At 43.7% G+C, this 18,131-nt stretch overlaps 1 protein-coding gene across 6 annotated transcripts in view; it reads right to left on the bottom strand.

The window, feature by feature from the left end:
- Positions 1-3,168: 3,168 nt before the first annotated feature.
- The window catches only part of LOC119163913 (uncharacterized), a 43,704-nt gene continuing 28,741 nt past the window's right edge, over positions 3,169-18,131 (bottom strand). Inside the window, exons 2-4 of one of the 6 annotated variants that reach the window (XR_012885776.1) lie at positions 8,817-8,900; positions 5,387-5,483; positions 3,169-4,574 (exon numbers count right to left, since the gene is read on the bottom strand). Coding sequence is in view for 1 of the 6 variants with exons in the window: in XM_075872477.1 (XP_075728592.1) it covers positions 4,264-4,574; positions 8,817-8,900 (395 nt within the window). In the remaining 5 variants the exon portion in view is untranslated. Of the gene's footprint in view, positions 8,901-18,131 lie in introns of all 6 variants that reach the window. The other 5 variants (XR_012885772.1, XR_012885774.1, XR_012885775.1 and 2 more) reach the window with 5 other exon arrangements.

Consider the following 18,131-nt stretch of genomic DNA (forward strand, 5'->3'; position numbering starts at 1 on the left):
TCAAGGAGGATAAAAAAAAATGCTGGAATGGAAATGATTGTGCAGAAGTGAAGCCGTTCCTCTGGCAAGATGGCGGCCGTCTTACAAGGGGCATGACAAAGCATCACTGTTCAGCAATTAAAAACGATGCGTTTCTCTCGCATGCCCAACAAGTTTAATGAGGGAACTTCTTTGGGTAACAAAGTGCTCCAAGTGCGCCTTACAGCTGTAGCAATTTTCCTTAGTGAGCTTCTAATTGGAGGCAAAGTTCTTTTGAATATTCAGTCACCCATACTTGTTTCTGTGTGTTATTTCGTCAGGAACAACTATTTTTTAATTTAGAACTAATGTAGCATTTACATATTATCAAAGCTACTTGATCTTTAAGTGGGCACTATCAGAAAAGAGCATGTTTCCGCCATCTTGGCAGTGGCAAAAGGTCGCTTATCTTCTGCTGGCAAGGCATTGCGGGAGCTTCCACTCAAGGAGTAGGAGGAGGAAAGAACTTTGAGAGTCCGGCGAGTAGATGGGGTGGGCGATGGGCGCCGCCTATGTTACGGCCAGGAGTCCTTGAATCCTGGCGGCTTCCTCGGCCCACTGGACGGCCCACATTTGGTCTTCGAGCTGAGCGTTGCGGCTTCCCCGCTCGCGCAAAGGCTGTCAGCAGGGGCCGCATACTTGTTATGAGCACTAATTCCTCTACATTCCCATAACATATGCTCCAGAGTGGCTCTGGAGTCACAATGCTTGCACCTGTCTGTTTTGTATATATCAGGATATATAATGTGCGATAGTGCAGGATTCAGGTACGTCCTAGTTTGTAACTGCCGCCATTCGACAGACTGTCCTTATGTTAATTTTGGGTGAGGGGGCGGGAATATGTCCCTCTATAATCTATAATGTTTGTAATGCCATTGTATCTGGTCATTCTGTCTTCCCACTTCCACTCGTCTGCCGCGCCGTAATCACCGGAGGAGGCTGGAACGGCATATGAGAGGGCAGATCGGTCGGTGAGCCCTCGGGCTGCAACATGTACAGCCCCGTTGTTGCTGTCCCCTGCGATGGCATGAGCACGTGTCCATATAATGTATTTATTTCTGGGGCTTGTTCGACACCCTCCTTGTAGAATATGTAGCGCCTCCAGGGAGATGCGGCCGTTGGCAAATATTCTCACTGCCGTTTGAGAGTCACTGACTATCACGGTTGTGTTTGTCTGAGCTACAGCGAGCGCTATGGCTACCTCTTCCGATATCTCGGTACTTGTGGTGCGTAGCGTCGTGCAAGTCGTACAGCGTTTGTTGCTATCGATTACGGCTGCAGTAACATGTACCAAACAACCCTAGTGATAGCGCCAGCAGTACCGGTGTATGAAAGACAATAGAAGCACAGTGAAGAATTAAGGGTGAGATCAGATAGGCCAGAGTTTCAATAATTGGGCATTCTAGAATCTCGAGGAGCTTTATTTTATACACCAAGAAGCAAGCTGTGTCAACTGAAAAATGCACAATGTATACAAGAATTGTTATAATTTTAAAGCATGTGATGTGATCAATGTATACTAAGTCAATTGCATTTGTGTTTGGACAAGTGCTTCTTAAGGTTGCTTTTCGACGCAAAAGAATGGGGACATAATGGGCATTTATGCGGTCGAGCGTCTGCGTGAACGCGCAGATGCTCAGTCAATGAGAAACGTAGAGAGAAGCTCCGGGAACACAGATGGCACTTGTGAGGTCGCTCATTCGTGTGAGTGCGCAAGTGTCTTACCAGAGTGGATCTAATCGAAAAGCTGTTAGGGCAGAGGTGGCATTTATGTGGTCGCTCGCCTTTGTGTGTGCACAGATGGTCTATCAAATGGGATTTCTGTGAAAAGCTCTGAGGGCAGAGATGGCACTTATGTGGCCTCTCGCCATTGTGGGCACGTAGATGAACGACCAAATTCGATCTTTGTGAGAAGGACTGACGACACCGATGGCACTGAAATGGCCGCTCGCCAGTGTGAACCCTCATGTGCACTTTCAGATGGGATGAGTGGTCAGTTTCATAATCACAAAAGTGACAGCAATGGCGCAATCTGCGGTGCGTCTTCTCACCGTCCTTAGTTGCCAGACGCCTGGATGACCTCAGAACTGCACAAAGTAAACATAACAGGTGATTTTGTACCGTTTCTTACAAAAGAGAAGTGTGATGAAATAGCATTACTTCTTCAACGACTTGAAACTTTTTATCCCACCAATGCATAACTACAATAACACCTCATTATTTCGAACTCTTTATTTAGAAATATCACATATTGTGAAGAAATTTACTGTCCCTATTCACAATGTAAACTTATATGCATAAATGAAAGGGGTGGTTAGCACCAATCTGACTACATATAAAGCTTTGTGTGCCATGTCCCTTTTCCCAATCCTAATTTCGCTGCATATCCATAGAAGCGATGAGCCGTGAGAGCCAGAAGGCAATTCAATGTAGCGATAGTAATAATGAGTTAACAGGGAAATGCCCGCTGTCTTGCTTTTGCCAGTACAAAAAAAAATAATCATAGAAAAGAAAACGTGCTCTCATGATCAGTTGAAAACAAGATGGGCTTCACTGCATTAGAGTAGCGTCACGCAGACAGCATGTCGCATGCTTCTGGATCGTCAGCGCGTCCTGACTTACCCTTTCATTCTGGGAATATAAAGAAATTATTAAAAGAAAATCTGACGAAACTCAAAAAGCATGTGAACCTCTGATTGGCTGTTTCTCCAGCAATTTGCGCATTTGCACTACAGACAAAGATGCCAAGAAAAGTATATGAGATTAAGAGTAAGCTCTAGGCTGGAAGACATCAAGTGCAGTTTGATCATGAGCAGCTTGTTAAGAATAGTTTTTAAGCCTATACTTTAATAATACCAAAGGACATATCAATTATAACCTCAGTAACCAAATAAAGTTGAGCCTATTTTATATCTTGAGTGTAGATTCCCACAACATTGCGTGTTATGACAGACATGTTATTATAGATGTCATAATTATGTTGCAACACTGTGTTTAAGCAACTGATGACAACAAAGAAGAATTCATATTGAAAAATACTGTAATGTAACATAATTAAACAACTTAGAAATACAAACTATAAAAACACAAATACCACAAAGATATTCAGATCTCGTAAGAACAGAGCAAATTCAAAAAGCAGCCCTCCAATGGATTTCAATCCAGAGATTTATTTGCAGGTAATAAAGACTGTCCAGCAGCTGTGCATTGAACATGAGAAAGAACATTCATATCGATCACAGGAATCACAATATAAAGCTCCACCTCGTATTGAAGGCAAAATAAAAAATGACATCAAGTCCAATGCGAGACAATACAAGAGCATGATAACTAACTAGGCCACACATGACCTGGTGCAATTGTTCCTGAAAACGCAAAGCAAAGAAAAAGTGCTTACACAAACATGGCACAGCGTGCTTTTGATTATGATCACTCTAAACTGATTTGGCTAAGAACTGGGTTCACTCTTCAGTAGAAAAGCATAGCACTATTCTGAAGAGAACATTGCTTTTGTACAGTTAGGAACCCAGCAGTACGTTTGGTGAACAAGTACTTTCATGTACTCTTTGGCCAAAAGTACATGTAAACAAGAAAGTAATATAAAAGAAATAAAGAAATAAAAGCACACAAGACAAGTATTGCACTAGAAAATTATTTTACGAAGATGAGTCTAGAAGCAAGAAAACAATCCCAGCAGCATAATGATACAGGTGTCTGCATTTGTGGTTCTGAGTGTACATTGTTTATGTCACTACATTCATTAACTGCTGGGATTTTACAAGTCGAAACAATCACGCGACTACAAGGCAACATCAACGAAGCACTCAGCTTTAAATTTTACCACTTAGGATATTTGAATACGACCAGAGTCTAAGTAGACAAACAATGCTAAATTAATTTACTCTTAAAATATGACTGCCACAGTCAGGATTCAGTGCTGTGATGTCACTTATAGAGTTCTCCCCCGAGTTCTCCCCCGAAGAATATTTAGCACTGCCAGTGTATTGTAAAAACCATGTCATACTCACAGGGTCACATCTTTGAAAAGAGGAGCTAAAAGAAGTCTTACTGAACTGTTGTCTTGCATTTGTGCATGCGCAAGTGCCCGCTGATGTTGTTTTTCCACACAAACGTCAGCGGACATATCGGGCACTTGAATGGTCGGTCACCTGTGTGCAAGAGAAGATGACTTCTCAATGCGAACTTTCGAGAGAAGCTCTGGGAACACAGGTGGCACTTGTGTGGTCACTCGCCTGTGTGGGTGCGCAGGTGAACAACCAGATTAAATTTCTGTGAGAAGCTCTGAGGGCAGAGGTGGCACATATGTGGCCTCTCGCCTTTGTGGCCAAGCAGGTGAACTACCAAATTAGATTTGACCGAGAAGCTCTGAGGACACAAGTGACACTGAAACGGTCGCTCGCCTGTGTGAACCCAGACGTGCCTTTTCATATGAGACACTTTATCAGTCTCATAGTTACACGAGTTACAGTGGTGGCGGCGCCCATGTTGCGACTTCTCACCGTCTTTACTTGCTGAATGTGTGGACCACCCCAGTGCTGCAAAAAAAAAAAATAGTAATAGGACAGGTAAATTTTGAATCCCTTTAAACAGCACAGCTCTTTCAGTATTTCGCTGTGCCAGCTTATGCGACTACATCCACAGAAAGCCAGTATGTGCTAAGCATCTCTGAGCATAGCACAACCACACATAGTGATAACAAAACATTGGAAAAAGGAAATGATAATGGCATAACCATACACAGCATAGCGAGAAATGGGAAAGGGAACTGAGCAAGACGCAAAGTGATGCGAGGGTTGGGAGGAGAAAAAAGAGGGCAACATAGAAGGAGACAGGAAAAAAGAAAAGGAAGAAAAATGGAGGTGAAGAAAAAGATAAAGGAGAAAAAGAAAGGAGAAGAGGAAAGATGTCTATTTGTGTTCACCTATTGCCATCTCCACTGTTTACTCAAATTGCACAGGTGTGGAAAAAGTTTTAATTTCTTTAGCAAAGGAACTTCATGAAGATAAAATTACTTCACTTATTCTTACAAACAACAAGAATGTCTTGGTTAGAAGGCATTTTTTTACCATTCGAGTCCTTTACTAAGCACACATAAAATCCAAGTGCTCAAGTATTTTTGCTTTCATTCTTATAACAATGTAGCTGTGACGTCTATATTGTCAAAATGCTCACGGAATTATTGAACAGATATTACAATATTATAATAAACCACTCCTTCACTCATTAAGACTTCACGGCACTTTTCACATAGAGAGCACAGCACAAGGACCAAAAAATTTGTCCAGTGCACAAGTATGTCATTGCAAAGAATTGAAATGTAGCAAAATCTACAGAGATGAAAGCTTACCAGATTTTATGAGACATTAGGCGAGAAGCAATTAAGGGTGGCTTCACCACGAATCACGTCTGAACACTAGACTGTCAGCCCATAACCTAATGGGGCCCTGCAACGGTTTTGCAAGTAATCAACGAATGCCTTTATTTAAGCAGTTTATTCCATCCCAAATGAACTGTCATAAATTTTAAGAATGCATTGAGTACAAACATGGTTACAGGAGATTGCCAAATGCTTTAAGCACTTTCTATTGCATTTAGTACCAGCGAGTGGGCTTGAAAATAATGCAGGAGGGTATGAGAACAAAGCAAGTGCTTCTATCAGTGCCCTTCGTGACTGAGCGCTTTTACTTCCTTTTTTTCCTTCAAAGTCATGATTCAGTTTCAGTGCTATTCCAGGCAAATGTGAGCACATTGTGCCATCCTGTGGTGACCTCCGGAAATATGCAGCTCACGGAGCTTAAATCAGCCAATGTCAAGGATTTTTCATGAATGCTTGTTCTTTTCAGTTTACAGCATCATTCGTCAAGAGACGAGAGAGCGATCTCTGGATGACTTTGAGAGTTGTAAATTCTATACCGCATGCTACGCAATAATTCCTGAATCTCATCTTCTCAGCAGCTTTGCCTATCAAACCCCAGCTTTTTCTCACCATGCTAAAGAAGTGTTGCAGGGCCTTTTTTGAGTAATAATATCACGGCACATTTAAACTCTGACTTCAGTAACCAAACGATGTCGAGCCAATTTCATTTTTAGGGCATACATTCTTCTCCTATTACATATAATTTAAGTGTATATACACCATGCCGCATCTCTGCTTGATTTCTCAACTGCATGAACTGAAAGTACCAAAATACCTAAATGCATGTTCTTATAAAACAATTTAATCTATAACTGCAGTCTAAGCAATGAGGCTGAAAATAATAAAACAGTGGGTCCATCTATTACATGCCAAAAGCACTAAATGAAGCACATAAAACGCAAAATTAAGAAAATAAACATATAAGGATTTCTACAAGTTTATCGTAAATTTGTCTTTTTTTTTATTCACCAGATAGAATCATAATTAAAAACTGTAGTCGAAGCCCTTGCAAGTGTCAGCATTTAGACCACGCTAAACATGCCTACAACAAACAAAATACATCAAACTGGCACACACATCCATACGTGAATGTAGTAGATCTTATGAAAAGTACAGCCAAGTGAGCCTAATAAAAAAAAAGATCAATCACATGACACTTCATATAAAATGCATATGCAACTGAAAAAAGACAAGTCACCAGAAAATGAACAAAATGACCCAATCCCAATAATAAACGCAATGGTGGTACTATCTAAAACATATAATACAGCAATTAACACAAAATTCAAAATGCGGCGATGTTTATCCAAGAGTGCCCTCAGATTGCTTTTACATTCTGTGACAGGAACTGAAAAATAAAAAAAGCGATGTTACAAACAATGAAATAAGGCAACATTTTTCAGTTGTCAAAACATTGTATCTTCAAAAGCACTTCGGGAATCCACCTGTGAAGTTTGAGCACGCAATGTTTTTTTTAATAAATTCTGTATCCATTGCAAACTGTTTTCTAACCAACTAATGCCTAAGAAAACTTGGAAATCACTATGTTTTACACATTTAGTTAAACATTGAATAACTTGTAAGAGCAGTTTGCTGAAAACATATTCGAATCTGCATGGAACTATCACTGCACAAACCTTGAAAAAATAGCTAGGATCGTCTGTGAGATGCTCCAGGGGCACTACTCGCGTACCTTCTCAAATTTCATATGCAATTTTACAGCGACTTCATGGGCTCTGAAAGAAGACCGTAATGACCTAGGAATAAACAATAGCTGGGCTTGGATTCCATAATTACAGTGAGGTATCTTTACTCCTTATGCAACAAGGATACATATTCTCAAGCTACAAGTTATAGCTCTTTGTAAAACCAAAATATTTGCAGAACTTTCCTGGCACTATAACAATGCTGACTATTTGAATTTACTCCAGACTTTGTCACCGAAACACATCTTTCAGAATATAATGGCCGGTCAGACAATAAAAATCCCATATTCCCACTTGTTATATAACCGCTCATTTTCAATGTGGCACATCTGATTGCTTAGCACATGAAATCACTATAAGCCTGCGTTCTGGAAAAACTTTCTCTCGACTTATCATTATAAAAATATTTCCAACTCTTAATAAGCTTCGGCAGATAGAGGCAAGAAAAAGTCTGCCAAGCTTCATATGAACACCACAATAACAGTACTGGTAAGACGTTAAATGTTTTAATGCGCAATAAGAAAAGCTCACTGATCATAGTAAATCTGGCATAAATAAAATAATGACTATATTGTCACATGATGATTGCATAAAATGTCAGTCATAAATAGGCACACGAAAACCCCCATAGCTTTTGTCGGATTGTAAAAAAAAATTGCGAACGAGTTGATACACTTGGAACAAAATTGCTAAATGCTTAACTGTTGTAAGGAAGCACACATGTACTATGTATGCAACAAGACTGGAAAGCACACGGAACAAATATTATACAATGAAAAAGTGAGAAGACACACACATGCAGTCTCAGAGAAAGCAAATTTGTAAGCTTAACATGAAAGTGATTGCTTTTAAACACAACAGAGGTGCATGGCAATATAATTAGCCACTGTAGTAGTGCAGTGCCGATAATGAAAACAATAGTCAGCAGACTTTTGTCTGCTCGCACCACATTAATGTTACAAGACATCCGCCATAGGTAAAGACAGCACATTAACTTCAACCACGGCGACTAGGAGCTAATCGTTGTATGTAATCACTTCACTGCGTTGAAACCTTGGCCGAGATATTTGTTGTTTGCCTAGCATTTTATGGAGACTCCGAGAGACGTGGTCTGCCCTTCAGTCCACACTTCATTAATGAGAATCTAATGGCTCGAAAAGTGTTAAAGGGTACCAGTAATGTGCACCAAGGAACACTACTGACAGTGCTAGCAGTACCGGTGTATGAAAGGCAATAGAAGCGCAGTCATGAATCAACGGTGAGATCAGAAAGGCCAGCAAGTTTCAATTAATGGGTATTGTAAAATCTCAAGGAGCTTTATGCACCCAGAAGCAAGCTGTGTCAACTGAAAAATGCACTATGTAAACTATGACGAAACAATACAAGAATTGTTACAATTTTGAAGCATGTGAAGTGACCAGTGTATACGATGTCGATTGCATTTGTGTTTGCATAAGTGCCTCTCAAGGTTGCTTTTCGTCAAAAATGCCTGAGGACATAACGGGCATTTAGAGGGCCGCTCACCCTTGTGTGCACGTATGTGAACTACCAAATTGCCTCTCTGAGAGAAGTTCCTGGGACACAGATGGAACTGAAATGGCCGCTCGCCTGTGTGAACCCTCATTTGCACTTTCAGATGAATCGAGTGGTCATACTCATAGTCACAGTGGCAGCGGCGGCTGATTCACGGTGTGTTTTCTCAACGTCCTTAGTAACCTGGTGGCTGGATGACCCTAGAGCTGTACAAAACAGAGAATACAGGTGATTTTCTATCGTTTCTTACGAAAGAGAAACATCCTGAAATCGCACTACACCTTTGACAACTTGATTTTTTATCAGACCAAAATATAGTTACAATAACACCTCATTCTTTTAAACTGTTTATTTCAATATAGTGCATATTTTGAAGGATTTTAGTAGCTTTGTTCGCAATATATATTTGAGATCATAAATGGGAGGTGTGGTTAGCACCAATTCGACTACATATAAAGCTTTGTGTGCCATGTGCCTATTTCTAATTCTGATTTCGCTGCATATCCATCGAAGCAATGACCCTTGATAGCCAGAATACAATGCAGTGTAACTAAAGTAATAATTAGTTACCAGGGTAATGCCCGCCGTCTTGCTTTTGCAGGGCAAAAAAAACATATAGAAGAAAAGAAAATATGCTCTCCTGATGAGCTTAAAACAAGATGGGCTTCACTATATTTGAGCAGTGTCGCGCAGACATGTCGCATGCTTCTAGCATCATCAATGCGTCCTGACTTACCCTTTATTTGTGGGAATATAAAAAAAATAATGAAGAACCGTCTGATGGAACTCGAGATGCATGTGAACTTCTGATTGGCAGTTAATCCAGTAGTTTGCGCAATCGAACTGCTGGGGTGGTTTTGCCTCCAACATGGCTACTTCGAAATCATTATTGATCATGTTCATCAACCAGAACACAGCCTGATTTCTGTCACATCGCTCAATATTTTTATTTTTTCTTTAGTTTTTCTAATAGAATGGACATCTCGATGAGCTAATGTTACGAGGGGCAGGTGACATGCTGCCCACAAGTGAGCACTGTGTTGCAGTGAAGCACAACTTTATCCATAGGCGCGAAGTGTAAATTTCTCCGTTTTTGTTGGACTTTTCCCTGGTTTCTAAACTACAATATCCTAATGAATATAATATTTGTTAGCATAACCACATTTAACAAAGTATGAGAACACACAAATGCATGTCATTTGTGCATTACTGAGTGCTAAGAAAAGTAAAAAGAAAAAGGACTGGCCTTAATCCATAATTTCCGTGTAAGTAATGATGCCTAACTTAATGATGCTTGCCCGAGGTTGTCGCGATTTCAAGACACGTCCTTTACCTCTTTTCTTCCCTCAGTGCCAGACTCACAACACACAGGTGCACATACTCAAACTACGATTGTAACATCTCTTTGCGCGCAGATCAAGCCCACCAGGCAAGTCACACAGTCTCTCTAAAACTGAACGGCTTCAAACGAGCAATATATGTAAGGTCTGTTTTTGCAGAATGTCCCCTATTCGCTAGCAGGCGAACAACGAGGTTACTCACTTCACCTATGCAGTCAATATTGACATACGGTCCAACAGAGCGTACCAGCAATTCTACACATCATTCACATTCTCTTACTGGAGTCCAAAGCCACCACAAGTCGCCTTGTTCATATGTGACATGTCTCCCTCGGCGGTCGAACAGTACCTTTGTACGTTCTTACGAAGCAAGAGTGCGCAAATGGGCAATTTGTTGGTCCTCGTTTGCACGGCACACAGTTTCAGAAATACACAGATTATCGAGGTCTAGAAGTGGGAAAAACATGTCGAAAGTAGAGCGTGGCAGTCTAGCAAAAAGAAGAAAGAGGGGACTGTAGCCAGTAGTTTCATACAGTGCGATGTAATGAAAGTAATGGAAGGCAGAACATCGTCCTAATTTTTGTGGTCTGATGCTTCAAACATAGATAGCACGTGCATGACAGCGGTGTTTGTATGTTCGGCAAGACCGTTCGATAGAGGTTGATAGGGCATAGAGTGTCAAAAAGATGAAGCAAATAGACAAAGCATCTCTTCGACTACGTCTGCCATAAACTGACGTCGAAAGTCCCATATGATGACTTTGGGAGGTCGGTGTTGGAGAATCAGAGAGCGTAGCATGAAGAAGCACACATCACGAGTAGAAGCCAACGGTATAGCAGCCATCTCTCAGTATAAAGTCGGATTATCGGCACACATGAAAATCAGACGATTTTTGTTTGAGGATCACAGAAAGGAGCCAAGAAGGTCAATTCCAACTTGTTTAAATGAAGTCCTTGGAGGCGGCACAGGATGTAGTCTACCAGAAGGGGTAGTTGTAGGACACTTGCAACGTTGACACTCATTGCAGTCATACACGTACTGTTGTGTAGTCTGACGCATTAGGCCAGTAAAACCTTTCCTAAAGCTGGTAGAGTCCTCGTTGCTCCTAGATGGCCAGATGTTGGATCGTCATGCATAGCTTGTAAAATGGAAACGCGGGGACTCTTCGGCACTACCAGAAGGTATCTCGAACTTGTAGTATAATAGTTATTCTTTTACAGTAGCTCGTCGCGAATGCAAAAATGAGTGGCCTATGAATTTTGTACGCTAGCAAGGAGTCCCTGCAAAGCATTGTCCTTTTGCTACTCAGTGCTAAATGCATTCTTGTTAAAAAATCCTGGCTCCAATGATTTGATGTTCTCGTCGAAGCTTTCCCCGTCACACTCCGGCGTGGGAAGCGGCAGCCACCAAGGGCAATCTGCATCAGCATGCCAGGGACCACTTTCATATGCAACCGGGAAGTCATACACCTGAAGAAGAAGTGCCCAACATGCAAGTCGACCGGATGGATTGCGTAGATTGAGGACCTAGCACAGGAAATGAGTCTCTCACGATAGTGAAGGAGCATCCTTAGAGGTTTGGCCTAAAGCATTGTGCTGCGAAAACCACTGCAAGACAATTTTTTTCGGTAAGAGTGTAGATACGCTCAGGCCTGCTAAAACTGGCATATGCCACAACATGTTCTTTGGTATCGACGCGCTGAACCAAAAAAGCACCAACACCAACACCGCTAGCATCCAATTACACTTCTGGGGGAGTCATAGGGTCAAAATGTCGGAAAATTAGGTGGGACGTCAATCGGAACTGGAATTCTCGAAAAACAGGTGGACATATTTGGGTCCAATGGAACCGTACGCCTTTTTCAAGCAGGCACGTCAGTGGGTGCTCGATATTAGCGAATGCAAGAATGGAGCGACGAAAGTAAGAGCATAATCACAGAAAGCTTCGTAGTTCTTCTACTGATCGAGCTGGTTTAAGACTTCCACTGCAGCCGTCTCCACTGGATCAAATCATATCTTCTCTTTGTCTACCAAGTGGCCAAGAACGAGTGTTCGACACTTTCCAAAATGGCATTTTTTTTAAAATCGTGCTTTGTTTAGACAATCAAGCACAAGGTCGAGGCGATGCTCACGAAATGTGCGCCCAAATATTACCACATATAAAGGTTAGAAAAGAGAAAAAAGACAACGACCCATTTGCAGTGCCAAACCAAAAGGAAATCCGTACAAATTTCTCAGAAAGAAAGCCTCTTTGTTGCCTAAACATTTGTCCTGGTTCAGGTTAACACCCAGGACCAACGAGTTTTCGGAGCTGTCACTGTAGCTGTTGAGCTAACTGACAACGCGAGTATCGCATATCATTTTCGCCGAAACCCGCAAGGTGACAGAAGGGTTAAGAAAGGGAAAGAAGACAACGACCCGCTTGTAGCACGAATCCACAATAAAATCAGTACGAATTTTCTTGTGGCTTTCTGCTAGAAACAGGTGGTTGTCTTCTTTCCCTTTATTAAACTTTCCATCACCTTGCAGGTTTTGAAGGTATTATCAGTCTAAGGACTGACAATACCTTCAAAATACGGCTGCCTCAGTCAGAGTTCAGTCCTGTGATGTCACTTATAGAGTTATGCCCAGATGGATGGATGGATGAAAAACTTTTATTGGGGTCCTGAAGTATTCCACCCCCCTTTTATAGGGGTGGGATTGGGGGTCGCTCCCACGTAGGGACGGGGAGGCCCAGCCTCACCGCCGCATCGTGGGCCTTCTGGACAGCCTTGAGTTGTTGAGTTTTCAGAAAACTCTTCATATTTTCTTTGTAAAGAGGGGCACCTCCAGAGCATGTGGTTAAAATCACTGCGATTGTGGCGATCCGGACCAATTTCTGAAATATCGGAATAATGGCTATAGGTTACGAGGCTAGGGTGTGTCCCCGTGTAAAGCATGCGAAGAGAAATTGCCTGTGGCCTAGACAACTTTTCGTGTGGCAATGGAAAAGCCCTACGATCTAATTGATAGTGCTTTGTGATCTCGTCAAAATGTCCCTAAAATGAAGGCTGGGGGCTGACTCCTCTGTCTGAGAAGCACAAGTTCCGGCGCAGTAAGTGAAGCCTCGCGCCTTGGAGTGGGCTAGCTCATTGATATTGGGAATGCCTCCGACCCTGAAGGCAAGGTGAGCAGGGAAAAAAGTAATAGTATGATGGGTGAGTTCCTTGTGAGCAAGAGTTCTCAAAAGTTCCTTGCACGCGGAACCAGAAGCCAAGGCTCTAGCAGCGGATTTAGAGTCCGTATAAATATCAGTCCTTTGTGGATCAAAAAGTGCTAGTGCAATGGCCATTTGTTCTGCTTTGTAAGAAGAAGTGGTTCGAACCGACGCCGAGGATAAAATCCGACCCTTAGTATTTACGGATACTACTGCAAAGCGAGCGAAAACGCCGTACTGGGCGGCATCAACAAAGTATGAAAGAGACGAGCGGGTGTGAGCCTGAGCTAAAAGAGGGGAGGCTCGAGCGACACGCCTGCCCACGTTGTACTGTGGATGCATATTTCGTGGAAGGGGGCACATTTTGATGCGAGGGCATATGTAATCATCAAGTGGCGTATTTTGCACTTCGAGCATCAGGGGCTTGACTCCAGAGTCAACCAGAATCCTTCTCCCCGCTGGTGTGCTCGAAAGCCTGGCAACCTGTGCCATTTGTTGAGCCTCGATACCTTCTTCAAGCGTGTTGTGGACTAAAAGTTTCATAAGGTTCTCAGTGCTTGTGCGCATAGGAAGGCCAAGAACTTTTTTGATGCTTTTTCTTATGAGGATGTTCAATTTATTTCTTTCATGGAGTTGCCACCTGTGCATAGATGCGACATAGCTTATGTGGCTCATCAAAAATGCATGGAACAGTCTGAGGAGGTTGTGCTCTCGAAGACCACCCCGACTTGCAATGTTTAACAGCAGTGGGGAGATGACTGAGCCCTGCGGGGTGCCGAAGGAACCGAGATCGTAGGGCTCAGACTTGAGATCCTCAAGCTGTGTAGTGGCTTTTCTATTGCTGAGGAATGAGATGGTGAAGTTATGAAAGTTGGCTCCTAAGTTGAGCGAAGAGATGAAGGCAAGTATGTGGGAGTGCGAGACTGTCAAAGGCCTTTTCAAGATCGACACCGAGAATAGCTCTAACGTCTTTCTTCTCCTGATCTATGATGCGATGCTTCAGCCTTTTCATGACGTCCTGAGTAGATAGGTGTGGTCTAAAACCTAACATGTTGTACGGGAACACGTTAGTCTTCTCTAAGTGCTTTGATATTCGATCGTTGATGACATGCTCGGCGACCTTGCCTATACAGGACGTCAGTGAAATGGGTCGTAAGTTGCTAAGACTGGGACTACGGCCAGGTGACGCCCTTATCCAGTGTTCAGGGAAAGTCCCCGTCTCCCAAATACGAATGATTTCTTGGGTGAGATAGGTGACAGAGTCATCGTCTAAATTGTGTAGTGTCTTGTTTGTGATGCCATCCAAGCCCGGGCTGGAGTTCACATTAAGACTGTTTAAGATGGTCCGGACCTCTGATTCCTGGAAACGCTTGTCCAATTCAAAGGCTGGTGATCCCGTGTATTGCGCGTAGCACAGAAGGAGGCCGGGTGGTGTCCAAAGGGAGGTATCTCTGTGCCAGACACTCCGTTATTTCCGTGTCCGATTTAACCTTCCTTTCTGAGTGCAGTATTCGGTCTACCAAGCGCGTCTTGTTGGATTTAGATTTGGTCTCCTGCAGCAAGTGTTTGAGGAGGTTCCATTTTCTCCCAACTCTCACCTGACCATCCACCGTGTTGCAAATCTCGTTCCAATGCTATTTTCCAGAGTCTGACAGTGAGTGGTTATTTCCTGGTTAAAACTTGCAATGCGTTTTCGCAGTCTTCGATTCAGACGGTGTGCTTTCCACCTGGCAAGGAGGGCGCTTTTAGCGTCAACAAGATGAGCAAGCTTGCTATCCATTTTATCGACTGGAAGATCAGTACTGTTTTGGTGGCCGACTTGACGTCTTTGACCAGCTGAGACAGCCACTTGTCGAAATTCGATGAGTCATTATTCTTCTCTGCGCTCTCCGCTCTGATGTTACAGAAGAGGTCCCAATCTGTGAATTTGAAAGCTTTAGAAGGCTTTGCCTGAATTTGTAATGTCGCACTCAAAATACAATGGTCACTCTCCAAGTTTTCTCCTAAGTTTAACCATGATACCTCCCCCATGGTTGTGACAAAGGTGAGGTCTGGGGTAGTATCCCTAGAGCAAGAATTTCCAGTGCGGGTAGGAAACGTGGGGTCAGTGACCAAAGTAAGATTCAGATCCGATACCGCTTGCCAGAGCTCGGCTCCCTTGGCAGTGGTGCGAGGGTAGCCAGAAGCATGTAGGGGTGCGTTGAAATCACCCGCTATAACTATGGGTGACTCCACTTTCCTAGCGATCGTAATTGCTTTTGATAACAACGAGGTGAAGCCTGGTATAACTTCTAAAAGAGAGTGTTCAATCTTGCTATTTGCCATGCGCAACTTGTGCTCAATGTAAGGGTACTTCTTGGACACAAACGTGCAGATACCGCGGCCATCCGGAGGTTTCCTGATGTGATGGATGTAGCCTGGCAGATTCACTGTTTCCGTAAGCGTCTCCTGTAGCATAATACCATGTGGTCGCATTGACTGGGATTTATTATACTGCTGGAGAGCTGCTTTCTTTGATTGGAAGCCCCAGCAGTTCCACAGCCAAATTACGAAATTGTTAAGGTGTCCCGCCATTGCTGGGACCCTCAAAAGCTCTCTCCTGAGAGACGCCACCTTGTGCACAATCCTGACCTTAGGTATTAGTTGGGCCGGAGTAGCCTCGGCAGATTGTAAACCTTTAACTTAGTCAGCCTCGATCTTTGTGACTCTGCTGTCCAATACCGCAATCGACTCGACCACCGCCTTGAGAGCATTTTTGATCTCGTTCAAGGTATCCTTCACCTGTGTTTTGAAATCTGCGTCCTTGTTATTGGCCGGTTATTCTAGCGCTCTCCTTTTCGTTGGTATTGAATAATTAATATGTGGGGTTTAACATTCCAAAACCACCATATGATTATGAGAGATGCCGTAGTGGAGGGCTCCGGAAATTTCGACCACCTGGGGTTCTTTAACGTGCACCCAAATCTGAGCACACGGGCCTACAACATTTCTGCCTCTATCGGAAATGCAGCCGCCAACTGGCATTCGAATCCACGACCTGCGGGTCAGCAGCCGAGTACCTTAGCCACTAGACCACCGCGGCGGGGCTTTTGTTCGTCTTGCCCCTGGCTGGACGTCTATGGGTACCTCATCGTGACTCACATCCGATGTGGCCTCTGTACAGGGAACTGTGTTTGAAGGAAACGGAGACGAAACCTGCTGTGATTTCTTTAAGTCGGCTATTACAGCCCCGAGTTGCTCGACAATGGCCCTGAGATTAGCATTTTCCCTTTGAATCTGCGCATATATATTTGAGTGTTGCTCTGGATTGATACCCTCCTTTACCTGTGGTTGGGAGCCCTCAGTCTTGGATGCCCAGGTCTGGTGCTGATTTCCTTGCTGCACACCACTGCGGATGGTAGGCGCCCATGAACTAGAACGGCCCTTGGATCTAGAATGTCCTTTGGATCTCGAACGGCCCTTTGCTCTGCCTATGGAACAGGATCGCCGTCACGGTGGTTGTAGCTGTTGGCTGACGTCAGGTGGGCGCTCAGTCGTAGCGCGGCCGCCTGCAGCGGCTGGTAGCGATGGGAAGTCTCCTCCACCATTTGTGAAGTTCATGTCGTCGGCGTCTTGTTCCGCATTGCATCCGTCACTCTCGTCTTCATCGATAGACTATGTAGGGCACTTGAAAACGATGCTTACACGTCTTTTCTATCGTGGGCACTTGAAAACGATGCTTACACGTCTTTTCTATCGTGGGATGTGGACCCCCACACAACTTGCATTCTGGGGTGCAGACGTGATCCTCGAGGAAGATGACATACCACACCCTCTACAGACCACCTCTTCTGGATGAAGACAAGCATAAGCTCAATGACCTAGCTTTCCATAGGCATAACAGACATTCGTCTATTGACGATACAAAGTGCAGTGAACCAAACTATTTCCATATATGACGTAATTTGGGACTTTTAGTCTGTCAAAGAGGACGACCACTGTGGTGGAATTCTTGATTCTTTTCACTTGGAGTGCAGTCAGATTTCTTGGGTGTACAATAAGTGAATAAAGTTCTTCTTGACTGATGTCCACGTCAACACCCCTGATAATACCTTTGCAGGTGTCATTGGGGGCAGCTCGGTAGGCACTAACATCAAAACTAGCGGTACTGAGAGTAATGGCGGTGATCTTGGAATACGCTCTGGCGTTCCTCTCTGCTGGAGTGCTTATAACTGCGATGTTCTGCATCATGTTCGGGCATACCACGTCTTGCGCGATTTCTTCCTCACTGAGCGCTGCAGCCACTGCGAGTGACTTCGCAAACTTCATTTGACTCACAGTTCTCATGTCCAGGCCATTTCTAGGTCTAACGATCACTCGATGTTGATCTCTTGGAAGGCGAGGAAGTCTAGAGGCAGTGATAAGACGCTTGTTCACTGCAGCTCGGGAGCGCTGAGGCAACCATGCGTCGCCGTGCATGGAGACGCTTGCTTGCGTCTCGATATTGGGGGTATGCGTCCCACGAAGTTTACATTTAGTGGTAGCCACAGACCATCCAGAATTTTGAAGATCATCGGGAGTGATATTTTCCCCATCAACAGAGACTTGCATAGACATTCCGTGCGTAGAGCACTGAAACACCCTTCCGAGAAGGGCCGGCGGCCGTTCCGCCGTAGCCTTAGCTTAGCGCGCTCAGCTGAGCAGATGGGCAACCAGATGAGTCTAAAAAAAAAAGGGTCAAAAAGCTCACCCACAGTGAAATATTTGGTATCGATGTAGTACGTGCGGTTTTATGCGTCGACTGGCACCCAAAGAAGCTCACAAATGCACAAAAACTGTCCAAAAACATTTTTGAGCGCGGAGCCGATGTTTTCACATCCACACGAGACGGCATCCCCCTGATTGTCATCCCTGAAATGTCAT

Source organism: Rhipicephalus microplus, chromosome 8 (genome assembly GCF_043290135.1).
Source record: "Rhipicephalus microplus isolate Deutch F79 chromosome 8, USDA_Rmic, whole genome shotgun sequence".
Lineage (NCBI taxonomy): Eukaryota > Metazoa > Arthropoda > Arachnida > Ixodida > Ixodidae > Rhipicephalus > Rhipicephalus microplus.